We start from the raw sequence: 22810 nt of genomic DNA, 5'->3' as shown, positions 1-22810 counted from the left end.
TCTGGCATGAAATTGACCATCTAGAAACATTTGAGTGGGAAAGTCAGAAGGATGCACAGACTCATAGAAAGCAAGTTGAGACTAATAGGGTGTTTGAATTCCTAGCTGGTTTGAATTCTGATTATGATATTGTGAGACAACAGATACTAACAAGGGATAGTGTGACCTTATCTCAAGCCTACTCCTTGGTGCATAGTGAAGAGACTAGGAGGAAGGTTATGAAGCAGCATCAGGCCTTCCCACCAGCCTTGGCAGCAGTTAAACCTAAGTCTGGGGGTGATATAGAAAGGGATATGAAGAAGGAAGATAAGCGGGATCTAGTGTGTGAGCATTGCAAGAAACCCAAGCATACTAAAGACACATGTTGGAAGCTGCACCCTCATCTAGTCCCAGCAAAACTGAGGAATAAAAGGGGTAATGCTCATATGGCTGTTAATACCGATTCTGGATCCTCATCGGGTACAAAAGGCATGCCCCTAGACACCTTAGCTGCTGTATCTCATTAATCGGGTTCCTTCAGAGGTTCTTGACATGAAGCCTCAGTTTACCCTTCTATACCCAGATGAAGAATTATTTACTGTTCCCCTTAAAACCTTTGGTTGCACCTTCTTTGTTCAGATTCTTGGACCTCATCGTTCCAAATTTGACCCTAAGGCCTCCAAATGCATTTTTCTCGGTTATGCACAAACTCAAAATGGTTATTGCTGCTATGACCCTACTTTCGGGAGGAGATTTGTCTCGACGGATGTTACTTTCTTTGAGGAGGTACCCTATTACCCTAGGGTTTCTCCTCAGGGGGAGAGTAGTGAGAATGGGGGGATTTTTCCTCAAGGGGAGAGCAGTGAGAGTGGGCGAATTTCCATCGTATGGATGCCCTAATCTTGTGGAATAGAATGGGCGAATTTCAAAAATTTCTCTCTATCCTACTGGGAATCGTATTCCCTATTTTAGAAAAATCATATTTTTCAAGGATCAATCTTGAACCATAAATCGAACCAGATCTGAACAAAACCAGTAGGAGAGGGATATACCTGATATGAAGACATAATATCTCCCAACGAAGGTGTTCACGCCCAAAGAAGGATCCAAAGACTGCTCCCACTGAAGATGGCGTAGTGTAGGGTGGAGCAGAATCAGCAGTGTTCTTCCTAAGAACCTAATCCTTCGCAAGAATTAGCAGGACGGCACGTGAGCACAGCTTCCTATCAGTCCCTTCACAAGAAACTGATATCAAGATCCAATCTTGATTTCTCCCATTGAACTGGAGATCGAACTGGCAGGTGAGGCGACAGCAGGAAGGAGGCGGCAAGAAAGAATTTCGCAGGGTTGCTTAATTCTTCCTTCTGTGATTTCAGCTCTGAAGAGGATGTGAATGTGTATCTACTAAAGGCTGCCGCCCCCTCCTCCTTTTATAACCTTAAAGGGATCAGCTCCTAATTCCATTAGGAGTTGCTGATCCAAATCATATTTGGATCAGAATTCCCTCTAAGTGATAAGGGTAAACCTTTATCTTATCTGCAGATTAGATCAGCCTTCTCCTAATCTCATTAGGAGGTTTCCATATCTGAATCACATTTAGATCTGAATCACAATTACCTGAGCTGCACCTTTTGTCATCAGTAGAAGTATACAATCAGCTCAGTTTGCATCTGTATAGGTCTTCAACTTCATGTGTCCATGTTTGGCAAAAAGAAAACCTTTTCCTAGGGTTCTCTTCAATAGCACAAAACCCTTTTAATAGCTGTCATATGGGTATCTTTGGGAGCATGCATGAACTGACTAATTACACTTACAACATATGAAATTGTAGAGAACACTGATGTGGACCCCACGGCTGTGGTCCCCACTGTGTTCGTATGACAGCACAGCATGTATTCTTTGTTAGTTATGTCAGTGTTAGTTGGTAGTTATTTCAGTTTTGTTGTTACAGCTTGTTATTTCAGCCTTATTATTAGTTATTTGCCATGTAAGCATTAAGGGCAATTCTGCCTTTTTCTACAATTAGTAAACATATAATATTAAGAGTGGGTCGGCAGATTAATCAATCTGTCCCTCTCTCTCCTTTTCTAAAACCCTTGTGTACTTCTGCTTCTCTCTCTTTTCTCCTTTTCTTCTTCTTCTTTTCTCCATCTGAAACCCTTTTTACTTTTGGATTCAAGACTGATTGTAGTCTTGATCGACTACTGAAATATCCAGTTGATTTATGTAGAGATATAATAACTGACCCTATCAGTCAATAATTACACTTCAATACCAAGCAGTTTCTGGAAGACTCCCCTATCAGTCAATAATTCACCATCAATGGCAGAGAGTTTCTGATTTAAATCTATAGGTGTGGATGTAGGCTTAGCTCCAAGTTTTCCAGTCTTAGTAAAGAAGATCTTGGACATACTTCCACTGAGAAATAAATATACTCACCTTAGACTGAGAAACTTTTATATCCAGAAAGTATCTTAACTCCCCTAAATTCTTAATTTCAAACTCAGAATTGTATCAAGCAAGGAGCTTCTTGAGCATGTGAACTTCTTGTACATCATTGCCAATGACCACAATATCATCAACATAAGTAGTAAGAAAGGTCACCAGAGAGTCTCCTTTTGAGAAAGAGGATGTTCTTAAATTGAGTCTATGTATCCAAAGGTGACATGGGCAGACATCAATCCTACCCTAGGTATGTTTGTGAATTCTGGTTTGGGTACTAACATCTCTAAAGCCTGTCTTCTAGGATCCCAGGTAGCCATCAAGCTGTAAACCCAAGTTAGTGAAGGTGGAGAGAAGAATAGGGAGTTGGGGTTAGAAGATGAAGAAGAATTAGGGAACCAATAGAGGAATTTTTTAAAGAGATAAAATGGAATGAAGTGGAGGAGGAAAGTAATGGATGCAAGACAAATGGGAGGAACATTAGTTGTAAATGTGATGGAACATGAGGAAGGTTGTCAGGAGGGCAGGAAGAGAGAAGGTGGGAAGTATGATGAGCGTACTAAAGAAGACTTGGTGGCTGATTTTGTGGGAAAATGAGGGTGTAAAATTAATAATCCAAATGACTTGAAAGTCTATTTGAGGGAAGGTGGGAAGTATGATAAGTGTACTAAATCAGTCAATGGTTTCATATATTTGGGGTTTCTACTTCTGAGTTTCCGATTATTCAAGATGGAGGGGTGGTTACCTTGGATGCCTAAAGAAAATTTGAGCTTTGCCCGGTGCTTAATGGATGCAGAAAGGCCATTATTGTGTGGAGTTGCATTGTCTTTACAGTTTGCTGGGAACTTGGGAAAAAAGAAAAAAAAGAAGTTATGTCTTGGGGAAAAGCTGTTGGACTGGGTTTTTATTCTTCCAGAATTTGAAGGCTCTACCTGAGAGGAGTTTGGATCTTATTTTTGGGGTATTTTGAACTTATGGTAGATGTATCTTGGATATACAATTGTAATGGTTTTTGTCTGTACTCTTTGTTGTTTTTGGTTGATGCCTCATTACTGATCTTGTAATATGTTTTTTATTTTAATGATTTTTCTTTTTATTTATCTTAAAAAATGAAATGGTATGCCAGTTATATCCTGTGAGCACTAAAGCATGTAAAAATATACAAACTGAGTGGATCATGATCTAAATTATGTATACATGCAATTGCAATATTTATATCATTTTTTGATGAGTAAGAATTTTTTAATATCATATAAATTATTCTTTCTCTTTTATCTTCTTCTCTAGTGAGGAGCTCCCCCACTTTTTAATGAAATTTGCTTGCTTTTAAAAAAAAAAAACTTATTGGTCATTATCAATTGTGGTTAGGTTGAAGGAATTAGTAACATGTTCTTTTATATTGGTTGGTTTTTTGTTTACAGTCAGCAGGTGGGAATTCATGGCTGGGTTCTCTTATAGCTACTATAATTGGAAATCTCAAAATCTCCATTAGCAATGTCCATATCAGATATGAGGATTCTATCAGGTTACTAACTTGTTTGCATGGTGTAAATTACTTTTCTTCTTTTGTTTTCTGCTTCTCTGATGCATTGACTTGTTCTCATGCTTCATCTTTGTTTTGCTCGACCTTCTGATTGACTTTTGAGGATGATTGTATGGTCTACAGTAATCCTGGGCATCCCTTTTCTTCTGGAGTTACTTTAGCAAAACTTGCTGCTGTTACAACTGATGACCAGGGCAACGAAACTTTTGATACAAGTGGTGCACTAGATAAATTGAGGAAGGTCAATTGCATCTTGTGTTTAGTTAAACTTTGACCTTTTCTGGTACTATTTTGACAATTATTTACATATTGGTTTCCAGAATGATCTGATCCTCTTGTTTTGTTGTTAAATTTGATTTACAGTTACCATGTCTAAAAAGTGGATACATTTCTCTAATCTGAATGCTTGTTTTAATATTTATCATATCTAGTTTCTCTTATTCTGTTTACTTGTGGATGGAAACTGCAAAGGAGTTGTGGGATAGTGTCACAAAGACCTATTTCCAAAAATTGAATGTTGTTCGGGTTTACAAAATGAAGAATGATGTGAATAATCTAAGATAATGGTGACTGTGGTTTGGGGGTGTACATAAGATGTTGAAATACATAAGAAGCTGGTGGAAAGAAACGAGTTTTTGAGTTCCTTATCGTTCTCCCCCGGAGTATGATATTGTGAGATAGAATGTTTTGGCAAAGGATGAGGTGACTTTATCTCATGCCTATGCAATGGTAAGTTGTGAGGAGAGCAGGAGATAGGTTCAGTTCGTAGAGCCACAAATTGATCACTGTGCTAATGTTGGGATGAAGTCGCAGGTCAACACTGGGAAGAAAGATGCTTGTGAATACTACAAGAAGACTAAACATACTAAAGACACCTATTGGAAGCTGCATCCAGAGCTTATACCTATCAGACTCAAGAATGCAAACAATGGAAAAAGGAATGAGAATGGGAAAGGTGGAGATGCAAATGTAGCCACCTTCTCACAGAGTGAATAGGGGCATAATGGTGAGAAGTCGGTGGGAGAGCAACTAGCAACCGCCAGGGCTGAGTATGAGAAGTATGGCCAAATAATTAGTCACATGGAGTCTACTACTACAACACCTACTTCATCATAGACAATTCCTTCTTCATTCGCATATGCCCATTTAGGTATTCATGTTACTGGGAGTCATGCTTTTATTTCAGGTAATCGTAGGATCCCTTGGATAATTGATTTTGGTGCCTCTAACCATATGACTAGTGTGTCCCATTTGTTTACAACTTTTTTAAAGAAACTAAGTTGTCAAGTTTGCATTGTGACTTGTGAGTCGTGCAAGTTGTCAAAGCATTGTAGAAACTCTTATTCTGCAATTAATAAAGATCTATAGTTCTTTTTCATATTATTCACTCTGATGTGTGGGGGCCATACCATTTAGCTTGCATGGGTGGTTATAAATATTTTGTTCTGTTCATTAATGATTTTTCTCGTTACACCTCTAATGTGTGGGGGTCATACCATTTACCTTGCATGTGTGTTTATAAACATTTTGTTCTATTTATTGATGATTTTTCTCGTTACACCTAGCTTTATCTTATATGTTCCCGTGTTGAAGTGCCCAAATTTGTAAAACAGTTTAGTGAATTTGTGCTTACTCAATTTGATACCCATATCAAGATATTCCGGTCAGATAATGCTAAGGAATATTTCGATAAGGATCTTGTTTCATACTTTGAGAAGTTTGAGGTTATGCATCAAAGTTCTTGTCCTCGTACTCCAGAACGAAATGGGGTAGCAGAGAGAAAGAACTGACGTGTTGTTGAAGTAGCTAAGAGCATCTTTTTTGCCGGTGATGCAGTGATGACAGATACCTACCTTATTAATTGCATGCCTTCTCAAGTTTTGATGTTCAAATCTCCCTTTGTTGTCTTGTTTCTTGAGAGTGAATTGTTTCCTATTCCCATGCGTGCCGTTGGGTGCACGTGTTATGTTCATGGCCCTAGCTCTTAGAGACATAAGTTTGAACCCAAGGCCCGAAAGTGCATTTTCTTAGGGAGTGCCTCCACACAAAAGGGCTATTATTGTTTTGATCCCATTACTGTAACTCGTTTTGTTTCCAGGATGTTTACCTTTGTAGAGTCACTTCCATTTTATGGTCATTCTTCTGAGTTGGTGCATTCCATTGAACTTTTTCTTCACCACTTCCTTTGCCTTCTTCTGTTGATCCAGAGGTTGAATCTTCTGTGGTTCCTTTTGTTCCAATTGCAGAGCCTTTGTCTCCCAGTTCTACCATTCCTGCTCCTCCTACTAATCCTCCAGTCTTCATTACTCTTACTATTGTTTAGAGGTAGTACTAGATACAAAGGCTATGACATGACCAGGTTGTTCCATCATCTACAATTGAGCCTTTGATAATCTCAACTCCTAAAGAGAGGACAAGTCCTTCACCGCCTGCTCCAAAACCTCATTTTCCAGACTTGGACCTACTTATCGCTTTGAGAAAAGGTAAGAGGAAATGTACACCACATTGTATTTCCAAAAACCTGTCTTACAACATGTTATCTCCATCTTATTATTCTTTCTTAGTCTCCATTTCTTTTCAACCTATACCCAAGTTAGTTACAAAGGCCTTGTCTAAGCTAGAATGGAGGGAGTCTATGAGAACTGAAATAAAAGCACTTCGTAAAAATCATACCTGGGATATTGTGGATTTGCCTCATGGGAAAGAACCAATGGGATATAAGTGAGAGCATATGCTGATGTAGATTGGGCTGGTTGTCTTGACACTTGTAGGTCCACTTCTGGGTGGTGTGTCTTTATGGGTGATTCACTCATCTCTTGGAAGTGTAAGAAACAACAAACAATCTCGAAGTCTTCCACTAAAGCAGAGTATAGGGCAATGTTTTCTGTTTGTAGTGAGATTGTTTGGTTACGATCTCTCTTTATGGATCTTGGCATTTAGCTTCCTACTCCTGTTCCTCTCTATGCAAACACTATGAGTGCTATCAAGATTGCATTTAACCCTGTCTTCCATGAGAGAACCAAGCACATTGAGGTGGACTGCCACTTTATTCGAGATCTTTTCATTGTTGGGTCTATATCGCTTCTTTATGTAGCCTCGGACATGCAGATTGCCAATATCTTTACCAAGGTTATGACTAGAGTTCGACATCTCTTCCTTGTAGACAAATTGATGCTTATGTCTAGGCATCGGTTTGAGGGGAGTGTAGAGATTCTATGACTTGATGTATCTTATTAGTATAGTCCCTGTTGTATATTACTTATATATCTTATTAATTTTTTTTTTCTCTTTCTGCCCTATATGGGCATTCCTATAATTGTACGTATCTTTTAATATATAAGAGACTCTTTGAGGTGGGGGTCATTTATTCTTGACACCTCTAAGATTATTCTTGTTCCTTTCTCTATTCAACCAAGAGTGTTGACAGTTTTGACCAAGGGTATCCCCAAGGCAAAGTGACAACATTGTGTAAGCAAGTTGGGCATGATTGATATCTATGCTCAGCTTGAGGGGGAGTGTAGAGATAATGGGCCAAATGGGCCTTAGTTTCTTTGTTTTCTTAAGTTATGTTTATAATTTTTGTTGGTAGGTAGTGAGCCTTAGTTATGGGCATGTTTTCTCTTTTCTTATTGTTTTTGATTGCTGTCTTTTGTGATGGACGCCCTACTATGGGCACTCATGTAATTGCCCTTTTAATGACAAAAGAATAAAAGAGATAATTGGGGGGTGAGCGGAGGTTTTGAACTACTCTCTCTTATTCTTCCTTTTCTTCCATCTTCCTCCATCACTTCTCTATCTCTCTCTCTCTCTCTCTCTCTCTCTCTTCAATCTCCTTCTTTTCTTTTAATTCAGATTATTGAAAGTGTGATTTACAACTAGCATTTTATGATTTTTCTTAGTTCGTCATTGTATTATTTTATGATCCGTTGGAATATTGATTTATCTCTTGCTGTATTTTTTTCTATTCAGTCATATAGATTCATCTCCCAAATTCTTCAACTAAACTTTGCATTTTTTTTTCTTGTTTTAGTCAGTGCAACTTGAGAGGCTAGCTCTTTATCATGACTCTGACAGCCTTCCTTGGAAGATGGATAAGAAATGGGTAGATCTTAGTCCCAAGGAATGGGTTGAGGTTTGTCCTTGTTTGGGAATTTAATATCATATGACAGTCTTCTATTATGTAAGTGTCTGCAAAGGTATATTGTATTATTTCAAAATCATTATATGATTACTTCTGTTGTTTTTTGTAGATATTTAAAGATGGTATAAATGAACCTCTGCCTGGTTGTTCTATGGTGTCTATATGGTCTATGAATCGCAAATACGTAGTCTCACCTATCAATGGGATACTTAAATACCATCGCTTGGGAAATCAGGAAAGAAAGGACCTGGAGATTCCTTTTGAAGAGGCATCTCTTGTCCTTAGTAATGTTTCTTTAACAATTACAGAGGTTATTTTTTTTGTCTTGTATATATTTGGATTTATTTTTTTTGTACTTTGATTCTTTTCTAACGCTTTTCATGGTAATTCACCTTCTTATTCTTATTATTTTTTTCAGGCTCAGTACCATGATGTTATTAAACTTATGGAAGTGTTTTCCCAATATAGAACACGTGTCGATGTATCCCACTTAAGACCCATTGTGCCAGTTTCCGACAACCCTCATGTGTGGTGGCGGTATGCTACTCAGGCTGGTTTGCAACAGAAGAAAATGTGGTAAGACCTTTTTTTATTTAGACTGCATTTGGTAAGAATGCAAATGAAAATATGTATGGTTCATGAAAACATAAATTTGGTTTGGCTTTGCATTGATAAGTTTTGTATTCTTACCAAATATGTTTGGTTGTGTTGGGTGCAAACATGGATTTTGAGTCACATTCATCCACCCGGTTTTCGGATTTCTTGGACAGTGAAGACAAGAAAACCTATCGGACTGGTTGGAGCCACCTATTTCTGTTTTTTCTGGGTTCCTCCTTGGTCGTAGTACCAAGGTAACCCTAAGAGGAGAGGGCTGATGCTGTGAGGACCCTGTTTGTCTTTGGCCAATACTGTGAAGGCTTGTTTTTTGGACTTACACCTTCGGACAGGTGCTGTATAGGGGTGTGTGATCCCCTTGGTCACAGGTATGTGCTGTGATTTGTTGACACGTGTAGTGTGTAACCTTATGGGGACCGAGATTTAAATATCCAGACTGCCGCGGACTGTTTGATTGCTGCCAGTGAATTTCAGCAGTGTTGTTCCCTTCTGGATTGATTAATTGTTCCTGGACTGTTTAGTTGCTGCTGTGATTCTCAGCAGTGATTGGTTTGGTGTTTAGTGCCTGCATTGAGACTGGAGAAGTATTAGTTTAGTCGGGACTGATTGTGTGCATCTGTAGATCAGACCTTGTTTTGTAGTGTGTGTTCTCAATGGCAAAGGATGATTCTACCTCATTTGGGGTTACCTCAACTTGTGGTCTAACTAGTATGGGAAGTGAAAACATGATGTTTCCTGTGCAAATTACTCCTTTAAATGGCCTGAACTACCTGGAATGGGCGAAGGGTGTAAAGCTCTATGTAATAGCAAGGGGAAAAGCTGGTTACATAAATGGAAGGGTGAAAGAACCCAAGAGTGGGACTGCTGAATATGATAGGCGGGACCAAGAGAACAGTATGATGATGTCCTGACTTGTTGCAGCCATGGAACCTGATGTGAAGAACTTTACGTGGGCAGATACTTGCTAATGAAATTTGGGAATATGCCAAAACCACTTATTCTGAGCAAATGCCAAGATTTACCAATTACAAGCTGAATTCTCAACCTGTAAACAGGGGAACCGTAGCTTGTTAGCCTATTACTCAACCCTTATGTCAATATGGAAGGAATTGGACCACTATCAAGCTATAGAATGGAAATATGATGATGATGCTAAAGCCTATAAGAAGCTGGTCTCTCAACAACGGGTTTTTGCCTTCTTGTTGGGGCTAAACCCCATATGTGTACCTCTTAGATTTCATATTTTAGGCAGTAAAGAGTTGCCTTCGGTCCAAAAGGTGTATGCCCTTGTTCAATATGAGGAAAGTAGTAGTAGTATGATGGTTACAATTGAAGGGGAGCAACAGGTGGCATTAACTGCAATGGGTGGTAACAGTATGAGAAAGAAAAGTGACTCCAAGAAGGTTGATGATAAGGACAAGTTGCTTTGTACCAACTACTGACGTTCAAGACATACATGTGACACATGTTGGGAGATTCATGGGAGACCAAAGTGGGTTGTAAAGAACCAAGAACAAGGAAAAGTACAAGGTCAGGAGAAGCCTAATATAGCACACAGTGCAGCAGATGTGGCAACCCAAGATACTTAGTCTATTGGTACTGCTTGGGATCACTTCACTAGTTTTGATCACTTCACTAGTTTTGACCCCTAGGAAGATATCATGAATTCTTTTCGAAATCATTTAGGATCTTATGGCAGGGCCTTGCGACAGATGGACAATTCAGTTATTGCTACTCCTATCAGGCTATAGAATGGAAACATGATGATGATGCTAAAGCTTATAAGAAGCTAGTCACTTAGTAGTGGGTTTTTGCCTTCTTGTTGGGGCTAAACCCCATATATGAACCTCTTAGAGTTCAGATTTTAGGTAGTAAAGAGTTGCCTTTGGTTCAAGAGGTGTATGCCCTTGTTCAATCTGAGAAAAATAGGAGTGTGATGGTTACAACTGAGAGGTAGCAACATGTGGCATCAGCTGCAATGTGTGGTAACAATATGAGAAAAACAAGTGACTCCAAGAAGGTTGATGATAAGGACAAGTTGTTTTGTACCCACTGCCGATATTCAAGACATACATGTGACACATACTGGGAGATTCATGGGAGACCAAAGTGGGCTGTAAAGAACCAAGAACAGGGAAAAGTACAAGGTTAGAAGAAGCTTAATATAACACACAATGCAGCAAATGTGGCAATCCAAGATACTTAGCCTACTAGTACTGCTTGGGATCACTTCACTAGTTTTGATCACTTCACTGGTTCTGACCTCTAGGAAGATATCATGAATTCCTTCTGAAATAATTTGGAATCTTATGGTAGGGCCTTGAGACAAAACAGTTCAATTATTGGTACTCCTACTTCATTTGCGTCTACATTAGGTAATGCAACCTCTGCCTTCCATGTCACCACTACCATTGATTCCCCTTGGATCATTGACTTGGGGGCTTCTAACTACATGACTGGTAAGCCAAATCTCTTTTAGATTTATAGCCTTTTGTTAGGAAGAGATAAAGTGAGGCTTGTAGGTGGATCATTCTCCTCCATTGTAGATGGATCACACCTAAAAAATGTGTTACATGTCCCACAACTTCCCATCAATTTGCTTTCCACTAGAAGTATCACGAGTTCTTTGAACGGAAGCGTAACCTTTTTTCCTGGTTCATGTGTTTTTCAGGACCTAACCTCTGGGAGGATGATTGGTAGAGGAAGCTTAGTGGATTATCTCTACATTCTCGACAACATGGCTGGTCTCTTGGTTTCATTCAGAGTCATATAGTCAATCAAATAAGAATTAATTTTTTTTTTTGTGGCATAGTCGGTTAGGTCATGTTTCCTTTGAAATAGTGAAGTCTTTGTTTCCTTATTTAAGTCATGTTCAGTCAGATTTCCATTGTCAAACTTGTCAGTTGAGCAAGCATTGTAGAACAACATTTCATTCAAGTTATCTGAGCCAAAATAACTGATAAATAACTCAAACTTATCACCTTTTTCACATTTTGCACAATGGTTCTAGCATGTAGGGGGCAATAGGTTTTTCAATTCACCAGCAAATAACTTTCTTGGTGAGGACAGGGTTTTTTAGGAGTTGGTTGTATTGGGGTTGGATATTCTATGAGAGAATACAACAATTGTTTTTTGGTTGCCTTGTGATGCATTATTTTTCCTTTGAGGAAATGTTGCTTCTTTTGTTCATATTGGCACTGTTCCATTTTTGGTTCTGTTTTCTTATTGTGATAAATAAGTTCTTCGTTCTTACTTATTAATAAAAAAAACTGGTTATTGTTGAAATAGTTTATTTTATGTCTTGTTAGGGTCTGTTTGGTTGATTTAAAGCCTTTTTTATTTTTTGTTATTGTACTTTACTTACAGCAGGGGCACAAGGGTCTTTATCCCTTTTGTTTTAGACATCCTATAAATATTAATAGAAGCTGGCACTGCCAGCACTGTTCCATTGTCGCCAATCTCTCCTCTCCTCTTCTATCTTCTCTCTTCTTCTCTTCTTCTCTTCTCTTTCTATCTTATATCTAGTCGGCCTTACTGTCAAGATGGTATCGGAGCGGGATTATTGACTGTGAGAGCAGATTGAACAAGTTTTATTCCTCTTCGACTTGCTGAATCTGGGCTGAACAAAACTGATCTACGACTGGTACAGTCCTTTTTTTTCTCTTTTACCTTTCTTGGTTGTGTACCAAGAGAAAAAAACAAATGAATCTGAACTGCTGAATGTCGTCAGACCTTTGTGAGGTTTATACCTCATCTTTTTTTGGATCTTGTGATCCTATACCTGTGAAAAGGTGACTGTAGGTCACGGATGACGTGTTATCCCCAGTTTTTGGCTTGATTACAAGTGTGTAAGGATCTTTCCTGATGATCAATGTTCTTAGACTTTTTGGAAAGTTGGTAAGTTGGGACTGTTAACCCGTACAGGTCCGAAATCAGTCTAATCTTGCCTTGTTTTTCTGGAAATGGGTGCTGTTTTTGTGCTCAAATTGAGTCCAAACCGAAGTGTGTGTGTGGAGCAATTTTCTCTTTCTTTTTTTTTTGGGTGTAAGGAGCGATCCTAAGTTGAGTGTTGAGAATGAAATTCTGTTTTGACCATGTCCTCTGAGAATTCTGCTACTTCAGGGGTTTCAGGAAGTCAAAATGGAGTGAGTGGGGGAATGGATATGAGTTTTCCCATGGCTATAATTTCCTTTGATGGACTAAACTACCTTGAATGGTCTAGGGGAATAAAACTCTACATCAATGCTAGGGGGAAAATAGGATACATCAATGGGAAAGTGTAGGAACCGAAGAATGGAAGTGCTGAATATGATACGTGGAACTAAGAAAATAATATGGTGATGTCATGGCTCTTGATTTCCATGTTGCCACAGGTAAGAAAGACATTCATGTGGGTTGAAACAACTTGTGAAATAATGAGAACAAGCAAAATCTACTTATTCAGAGCAAAGGCATTATGCCAAGATATACCAACTACAAGCTGAATCCTCTACTTGCAAGCAGGGGGAGAGGAGTCTCTCAGTGTACTACTCAAGCCTGACATCAATATGGAAAGAACTGGATCACTATCAAAATGTGAATTGGAAGTGTGATGAAGATGCAAAGGCATACAAGTCGCTTTTCTCTTAGCAATAGGTATTCGCTTTTCTCTTGGGTTTGAATCCTTCATATGAGTCCATTAGGGTGCAGATCTTGTGATGAATTGTGCAGAGGGGGAGCCAGTTGTCCTAGCTATCCGGGGAAGTACATATTCTAATGTTGGAGGCTCCTTTAAGAAGGGTGATTCTTAGAAGAGTGCAGCTGACAAGAGTAAACTTTGGTGCACTCACTGCCAGAAGACAAGACACAATAGAGATACATGTTGGAACCTTCATGGGAAACCTAAATGGGCACAAGAATTGAGTAAGAAGTCAACAACTGATTAGGGTAAGAAACCAATCCAGTAGAATAAAAAAAAGTATAACTCAGCTAATATGGTATCTCAAGAGACTAGTCCCATGGTAACTCATGAAAGGCATCCTAGTTCTAACCCTAAGGAAGAGATTATCAACTCCTTACTTGACCATTTGGAGTTGTATGGTAGGACTCTTTGCCAGATGGATTCTGGTCCTACTCCTACCTCCTTTGCATCTAAATCGGGTAACCCTGTCATTGCTTTCCATGTGTCATCCATCTCATACATTTGATTCCTCTTGGATAATTGACTCTGGAGCCTCAAACCACATGACCGGTAAGTCAAATTTATTTCAGGCACACAACCTTCTCTCTGGAAGAGATAAGGTGAGACTGGATGATGGTTCATTCTCCACCATAGTCGGCCAAGGAACCATATCTCTCCCACTTCGCCTTACCTTCTCTAATGTGTTGCATGTTCCTAATTGCTTATAAATTTAGTCTCCATTAGCAGTATTACTCACTCTTTGAACTGTTTAGTTACTTTCTTTCTGTCTTCATGTGTGTTTTAGAATTTGGTCTCGGAGAAGACGATTGGTAGAGGAAGCATGGTGGATGGTCTCTACGCGTTGGAGAATAAAGCTGGTCTTGTGGCTACAAAGTCCTTGAGTTCGTCCAGTGAGAGTCAAGCCTATTTATGGAATAGTCGTCTTAGTCATCTTTCTTTTGAGTCATTAAAAGTTATGTTTCCAAAGTTGTTTAAGTCTTTGTTAATTAGTAAGTTGCAGTGTCAGACATGTCAATTGAGTAGACATTGTAGAAGTTCTTTTCCTTTAAGAAATAAAAGATCTGAATTTCTGTTTCATATTGTCTATTTTGATATTTTGGGCTCTGTTACTCTACCTACTGAGGCTGGATATAAGTAATTAATTACTTTGATCGATGATTATTCTAGATATACTTGATTTTACCCTATGCGATCTAGAGATGAAGTGCCCAAAATTGTGAAAGACTTTCAACGCATGGTGTTCACTCAGTTCCAAAATAAAATTCATATTTTCCAGTCAGACAATGCAAAAGAGTACTTCCATAGTGATCTCATGGAATTCTTTGCTTCGTGTGGATCTCTTCAATGAAGCTCTTGTGCTAGGACACCCCAACAAAACAGTGTTGCTGAAAGAAAAACCGTCACCTTCTCGAAGTAGCTCGCGGCTTTTTACTCCATATGAATGTTCCAAAACGCTTTTGGATGGATGCTGTTCTGTGTGCTACATGCATCATCAACTGTATGCCATCTCGGTGACTAGAGTATAAGGCCCCATTCCAATGCGTGTTTTTGGGTGTCATTTTGTTCATAACTTGTTCCCTACTTAGGCTAAACTTGATCCTTGTGCTATTCCTTGTGTTTTCCTTGGTTACCCTTTATCTCAAAAGGGACATCTTGCTATGATCCCATCTCACGCAAGTACTATATCTCTGTAGATGTATCCTTCTTTGACAATCAACCTTTCTTCTCGGTTTCTCCTCAGGGGGAGAGTAGGGTTGAGGAGAAATACACCTAGGCTCAGACTCAACTACCTCCTCTTCCTGATCCTCTTCCATTCCGTGTCTTTCTTCACTGCCACAAAAGTTAGAAGAGTTCATGAGCCGTGGAACTTGACACTATGCAACCAATATCATTGGATTCTCTAGAGGCAAATCCTCCTCATCAGCTAGGTACACTTGTTCTTATTGATATGCCTGAACCTCTCAATGTTGATTCCCCTATCATTAATGATCTTGATGTTCCTATTGCTAAGAGAAAGGGTGTTAGATACTATACAACTAGTCATCCTATCTCCCACTTTGTGTCCTATGACCATATTTCACCTTCATATCGTGCATTCCTCTCTTCTGTTAATAGTATCTCTATTCCTAAGAATGTGGTGGAAGCTTTATCCAAACCTGAATGGACAGATGTAATGAAGGAAGAAATTGATGCATTACACAAAAATGCCACTTGGGAGTTGGTGAATCTTTCTGAAGGGAAGGAACCAGTGGGGTGCAAGTTGGTGTTCATAGTGAAGCATAAGGTTGATGGAATTGTTTGAAAGGTACAAGGCTAGACTGGTGGCAAAAGGTTTTATACAGGTATATGGAGTAGACTATGTAGAGACATTTGCTCCAGTAGCCAAGATGAACTCTATCAAGATTCTTCTCTCATTGACAACAAATCTTGATTGGGAACTTCACCAGTTGGACATTAAGAATGCTTTCTTGAATGGTGACTTAGAAGAGGAAGTGTACATGACTCAATCTCCATGTTTTTGTGCCAAAGGCAATGAGCAGAAAGTGTGCAGGTTAAAAAAATCTTTATATAGGTTGAAACAATCACCTCGGGCCTAGTTTAGTAAGTTCCACTTAGCAGTTCAACAAATGGGGTTCAAACAATGCTAGTCAGACCACACTTTGTTTGTGAAGAAAGGTGAAGGGAAAATTGCAGCTTTAATTGTGTATGTGGATGACATAGTGATCACAGGAGACTAGGAGACCGAAATACAGAAATTTAAGAATTTCTTAGCCGCTAAATTTGAGGTGAAAGATATAGGACCCTTACGTTATTTCCTTGGAATTGAAGTTGCCTGCTCTCAAAAGGGAATTTTTATTTCCCATCGGAAATATGTACTAGATCTAGAAGTTGTAAGCAAGCTAGGGGTGAAACCAATTGACTCACCAATTGAACCTAACCATCAACTAGGAGACAATCAAGGGGAGTTCTTGAAAGATGTGAAGAAGTTTCAGAGACTTGTTAAACTCTTATATTTGTCTATGACGAGACCTGATATTGCTTATGCAATGGGTGTCCTTAGTCAGTTCATGCACAACCCTAGGACAACTCACTTTGAGGCCGCAGAGAGAATTCTTAGATACCTAAAGAACTTTCCAGGATCTGGTTTGTTGTTCCAGAAACATGGACATTTAAAGGTGGAAGTATATACTGATGCTGATTGGGCAGGGGTAATCGATGACCGGAAGTCTACCAGTGGGCATTGTACCTTTGTAGGAGGTAACTTGGAGGAGTAAGAAGCAAAGTGTGGTGGTTAGATCTAGTTTTCAAGCAGAATACAGAGCTATGCCTCATGGAGTTGCTGAAATCATGTGGATAAGAAACTTGTTAGGTGAACTGGGTTTTGCAGTCAACAACCCTATGTCACTCTATTGCGACACTAAAACTGCTATCAACATTGTTGCTAATCTAGTCTTCCATGATAGGACGAAACACATTGAAGTGGACAAGCATTTTATTAGAGAAAAACTTGTGAGTGGAGAAGTGCGCACTCCATATGTCAGCTCAGAGGAACAATTTGCAGACATCTTCACCAAGGGTCTTCAACATGTGCGGCATAATGATTTGTGTGACAAGTTGGGCATGATTGACATCTATGCTCCAACTTGAGGGGGAGTGTTGAAATACTTTATTTTATGTCTTGTTTATTATTTTGTCTTGTTAGGGTCTGTTTGGTTGATTTAAAGCCTTTTTTATTTTCTGTTATTGTACTTTACATACAGCAGGGGCACAAGGGTCTTTTTCCTTTTTATTTTAGACACCCTATAAATATTAATAGAAGCTGATGCCGCCAGCACTGTTCCATTGTCGCCAATCTCTCCTCTTCTCTTCTATCTTCTCTCTTCTTCTTATCTTCTCTTTCTTTCTTATTACTAGTCGGCCTTACTGTCAAGAGTTATTATTCACAAAAAAAGTGGTTATTGTATTCCAATTAAAACTGCCAAAGTAGCCAGGCGCTGCATTGGCATTGTGTCTTCTGTTGATGATGTACGGCATCCACATTTGTTATGTGTAGAGAAGATGGGCCGAATGGCCCATAGGTTGTTTATTCTTCATGTTATTTTGGGCCCATCCTGTCAATGTTAAGTTATTTTTTAAGTTCTTTGTAAATTCTGCCCAACTAAGGGCCTCTTTGTAATTACTCAAAAATATCTAATAAAACAGTGTTAGAGGGCTGAGATAGAGACTGTTCGAAAACTCTTCTCAGAACCCTCATTGCCGAAACACACAAGTCTCCTCTCCTCTCTTCAGTTTCAACATGGTATTAGAGCATATCTGAACTTGAACGTCCTAGGGCTGGAGGCTTAGTCACGTACTGCCTGATTCTTGGAGGTCATTGGACAAGCCCAAGACTAGAATCTCTTGGAGAAGGGGTTCGGTGACCAGGAAGAATCTGAGAAGAAGAAAAGGGGAAGGGGAACAACTCGGTTCTGTTTTTGAAGCTCGACTGTGTTTGGACTGCTGAAGCTCGAACTGTAAGTTGTGCTCAGTTTTCTGGTTCTGTTTTGCATTACCTTCGACTGTGTTTGGACTGTTGAAGTGTTCGAAAATCCTAGCTGTTCTGTACTACCTTCAACTCCATTAAATCTGGTTTAACCCAGAAATTTCTGGGCTGTTTTTTCTCTTCTTCTTGGACTGTTAAAATCTGCCGAAACATCCTTGTAACAAGGCTGTGTATTGTTACTCTTGTTCGGCTGTTTTTAGAGGGATGTACGAACAGATTTTGGGGTCTTTTCTCTTCTTTGACAGTGGGGTTGTCTCTATTGCCCACACTGTGTTTGTGAAAAGGCCTATTCAGCAATACCGATTGGTACTTACTCTTCTTGGCTGAGTGTACAACCTTGAAAAGGTACTTCGGCTAAGTGCACAGTGCCTAGGAGTTTTTGATTTCTTCTTGAAGCCTAAACTCAGTGTGTTGCCTCCTTGTGGTCGGCTGAACTCAGTGTGTTGTCTCCTTGTGGTCGACTGAACTCAGTTATTGCTTGTTCTTATCCAGCATACTTGTAGAAGTCATCTGAAATCATATTTGGAGTGTTTACATGATGTACTCAGAGTTTGAAAACAAAAGTGGTGCTGAATATGGACTGGGTTAGGGGACTCCAAGTGATTCCTTATTGACTGTGACCACAGTTAAGCTAGATGGAACTAATTATCTGGCATGGTCACAATCAGTAAAGATTCATGTTTGTAGTAGAGGAAAGTGGGGGTTCATTTCTGGGAGTAAGAAGGCTCCCCCAGAAGATGATCCATCCTACGAGAAGTGGATGCAAGAAAATTACACTATCATTGGGTGGCTTGTGAACTCAATGCAGCCACAGATCAGCCAGCACTATCTATGGATGAATTCGGCAAAGGAAATATGGGATAGTGTTGCTGAAACCTATTCCCAAAAACTAAATGTGGCTAGAGCCTATAAGTTGAGAAGTGATGTGAAGAATCTGAGACAGGGGGAGAAACCACTATCTGTATACTTCTCAACATTGAAGTCTTTGTGGCAAGAAATAGACTTGATAGAAGCTGTAACCTGGGACACCTCCACCAATGATGCAGAGACCTACAGGAAACTGGTTGAAAGAAACAGGGTATTTGAGTTCTTAACCGGACTAAACCCGGAATATGATATCACCAAACAGAATATTCTTTCCAAGGAGTGTGTATCTTTGTCACAAGCTTATGCATTGGTGAGTGGTGAAGAGAGCAGAAGGGCTGTACAGGTTCAAGGGGCTGATATTAATGATCACTTTGCCAATATGGGGATTAAACCTAAAGGGAATGTTGGAACTTCTAGTGGCACAGGAAAGAAAGAAGTTGTATGTGAGTACTGCAAGAGGCCGAAGCACACCAAAGACAAGTGCTGGAAGTTACATCCTAACCTTGTTCCCATCAGGTTTCAGAAAAAATATGATAAGTGCAAATGTAGCTGCCGAGCCTGATAATGAAGAAATGTCTGCTTCTGCACAGTTGGCAGCCATGAGAGCAGAATATGAAAAGTTTGGGAAGATGATCAGTCAGCTGAGTGGTGTGACCTCTGCTACCGACCCTTCAGGAAAATCTACTACTTCAGCATTTGCTCATTCAGGTATAAGGGCTTCTGCTAATCATGCTACTTCTTCAGGTAATCTCAAGATCTCTTGGATTATTGACTTAGGTGCTTCTGACCATATGATGAATCTGTCTACCTTGTTTGTTTCATATGACTTACTTCCTGGACGTGATAAAATCACTTTAGCTGATGGTTCACTTGCCCCTATCTTTGGTAAGGGAACCATCAAGGCTACAGATTCCTTGTACCTCCCTTCTGCCCTTCATGTACCTAAACTAAATACAAATTTATTGTCTGTGAGCAGTTTAACCAAGTCACTAAACTGTTGTTTAACCTTTTTTCCTTCCTACTGTGTTTTTCAGGATCTGGAGTCTCAGAAGGTGATTGGGAGTGGCCATGAGGCTAACGGGACAATGCACTGATCATCTTGGGAATGTTGCTCTTGGATCTGTCTCTTCAGAGTCTGTTAGTCAGATTATGTTGTGTCATTGTCGTTTTGGTCATCTGTCTTTTTTGGCTTTGAGTCATCTATTCCCTGAATTGTTTAAGGGAATTAGTCTGTCCAGTCTTCATTGCGAGTCTTGTGAATTGTCAAAGCATTGTAGAAGCAAGTATCCTTTGAGAAATAAAAGATCTTCTGTTCCTTTTAATATTGTGCATTCTGATGTGTGGGGGCCTTACCACTTACCTTCCATGGGTGGCTACAAATATTTTATCCTGTTTATTGATGACTTTTCACGATTCACTTGGATATTCCTGATGAAATCCCGTGATGAAGTCCCAAGACTTGTAAAACAATTCCATGAATTTGTTCTAACCCAATTTGATACCAGGATTAAAATCTTCAGATCAGACAATGCAAAAGAATACTTTGAGAAAAACCTATCCTGCTATCTTTCTGACATGGGGGTTATTCATCAAAGCTCATGTGCTAGGACCCCAGAACAGAATGGGGTTGCTGAGAGGAAAAACAAGCATATTGTTGAGGTTGCAAGAAGTATCTTATTTGCCTCACATGTTCCTACCAAGTTTTGGGGTGATGCTGTACTTACTGCTACCTATCTCATAAACCTCATGCCATCCAGGGTTTTGGGTTTTAAGTCTCCCTTCACTCTTCTTCATTCGGACAAAGATCTTTTTCCTATTCCTATTCATGTCTTTGGCTGCACCTGTTATGTACATGTTCCAAGTGTCCAAAGGCATAAATTTGAACCCAAATCCCAAAAGTGTATCTTCCTTGGTTATTCTCCCAAACAAAAGGGTTATTGCTGTTTTGATCCAAAGTCTGGCAATCGGTATGTCTCAATGGATGTCACCTTTGATGAGTCTTCCCCTTTTTATGGTTCCTCTCCAGAAGGACATTGTCCACAGGGGGAGAATTTGACACAGGTGTTTGCTCTTCCTCTTCCTATCCCTGTTGAGTCTCTTGATGTGTCTGCCTCTCCCTCAAATGAATCAAGGTTGGATCAGTCGTTCCATTCTCCTTGTCTTGGTACCCTACCTCCTCGTCTTGTCCTCAATCCCAAGGTGTATCAAAGGCAAAGATCCAGAAATGTGTAGGTTGTTTCTCCTACAACACATGAGCCTTCTACACTTCCAGTCATAGAAGAGACAACAGGTACTGGTTCAACACCTTTGGATTCATCCTTCCCTGACCTTGATATTCCCATTGCTATTAGAAAAGGAAAACGGAAGTGCACTGCACACTGCATTTCCAAGCACCTTTCTTACAGTTTGCTTTCACCTTCATATTTTGCCTATCTCTCTTCTATTGCTTCTTATCCTATTCCTAGGTCTGTGTCAGAAGCTCTTAAGATTCCAGAATGGAGGGATGCTATGAAATCTGAAATAGATGCCCTACACAAGAATGACACTTGGGAAGTGATGGATTTGCCTGAAGGGAAGGATTCTGTTGGTTGCAAGTGGGTCTTTACTATCAAATACAAAGCTGATGGTACCATTGAAAGGTACAAGGTCAGGCTGGTTGCAAAAGGCTATACACAGATGTATGGGATTGATTATTTAGAGACTTTTGCACTTGTTGCCAAGATGACATCTGTGAGGGTTTTTCTATCTTTAGCTGCTCACTTTGACTGGCCCCTTTATCAATTGGATGTGAAGAATGCATTTCTGAATGGTGAATTACATAAGGAGGTTTACATGTCTCTTCCTCCAGGGATGTATGGAACTGATATAAAATGGAAGGTATGCAGGCTGAAGAAATCTCTTTATGGACTAAAACAGTTTCCTAGAGCATGGTTTGAGAGATTTAGAACAGCACTTGTTAACTTTGGTTATGTGCAGACACAGTCCGATCATACTCTTTTTGTGAAGAGGAGTGGACCTCTAGCAGTATACCTCATTGTGTATGTAGATGATATTGTAGTGACAGGTAATGATGCCTCAGGAATTCAAGATCTAAAATCTTTTCTCCATACAGAGTTTGAGATTAAAGATTTGGGGGAATTGAGATACTTTCTTGGCATAGAAGTGGCTCGATCCAAGGATGGGATTCTTATCTCCCAAAGAAAGTATGTTCTTGACTTGCTCTCTGAAATTGGAAAGATGGGTGCTAGACCAGCTGCGACTCCTATTGATATGAGTCATAAACTCTCAGCCTCAGAAGGGACATTGTTAGAAGACAAAGGAATCTTTCAGAGACTTCTTGGGAAACTTTTGTATCTATGCATGACTCGGCCAGATATTGCATATGCAGTCAGTTGCATTAGCCAATTCATGCATGCTCCTCGAGACACTCATTTGGCAGCTGTAGAGAGAATCCTAAGTTATTTGAAGGGCTACCCAGGAAAGGGTATTCTGTTTGCCAAGCACGGTCATATGAAATTTGAAGCTTACACCGATGCTAACTGGGATGGGAACATTGATGACAAAAGATCTACATCTGGGTATTGCAGCTTGGTAGCTTGTAATGTTGTTTCTTGGAGAAGCAAGAAACAATCGGTTGTTGCTCGGTCTTCTGCTGAAGCAGAATACAGGGCCATGGCACATGGGGTTTCTGAATTATTATGGCTAAAATCCTTGATGGAAGAACTTGGAGTTGAATATGACAAGCCAATGATGTTATACTGTGATAATCAGGCTGCCATCAACATTGCTCACAACCCAGTTTAACATGATAGAACCAAGCATATTGAAGTTGATCGACACTTCATTAGGGAAAGGGTCTCTTCGGGTGAAGTGTGTCTTCCTTTCATCACATCTGAAGGACAGTTGGCAAATTTTCTTACCAAAGGCATTCCCAAGGCAAAACTTCAGCATGATACCAACAAGCTTGGCATGATTGACATCTATGCTCAGCTTGAGGGG

At 39.7% G+C, this 22810-nt stretch overlaps 1 protein-coding gene across 3 annotated transcripts in view; it reads left to right on the top strand.

Annotated features, from left to right (window-relative positions):
• LOC148871496 (uncharacterized) overlaps positions 1-22810 on the top strand; it is a 181046-nt gene that overhangs the window by 17053 nt on the left and 141183 nt on the right. For all 3 annotated transcript variants that reach the window (XR_016106452.1, XM_088967218.1, XM_088967219.1), the window contains exons 7-11: positions 3843-3946; positions 4088-4205; positions 7995-8096; positions 8215-8415; positions 8524-8681. Coding sequence is in view for 2 of the 3 variants with exons in the window: in XM_088967218.1 (XP_088823344.1) it covers positions 3843-3946; positions 4088-4205; positions 7995-8096; positions 8215-8415; positions 8524-8681 (683 nt within the window). In the remaining variant the exon portion in view is untranslated. The remainder of the gene's footprint in view (positions 1-3842; positions 3947-4087; positions 4206-7994; positions 8097-8214; positions 8416-8523; positions 8682-22810) is intronic.

This window comes from Nelumbo lutea, chromosome 2, assembly GCF_056320005.1.
Source record: "Nelumbo lutea isolate HS-2025 chromosome 2, American lotus-T2T, whole genome shotgun sequence".
NCBI lineage: Eukaryota > Viridiplantae > Streptophyta > Magnoliopsida > Proteales > Nelumbonaceae > Nelumbo > Nelumbo lutea.
Note: the sequence above shows the minus strand (reverse complement) of the source record. Positions and strands in the feature narration are given on the sequence as shown.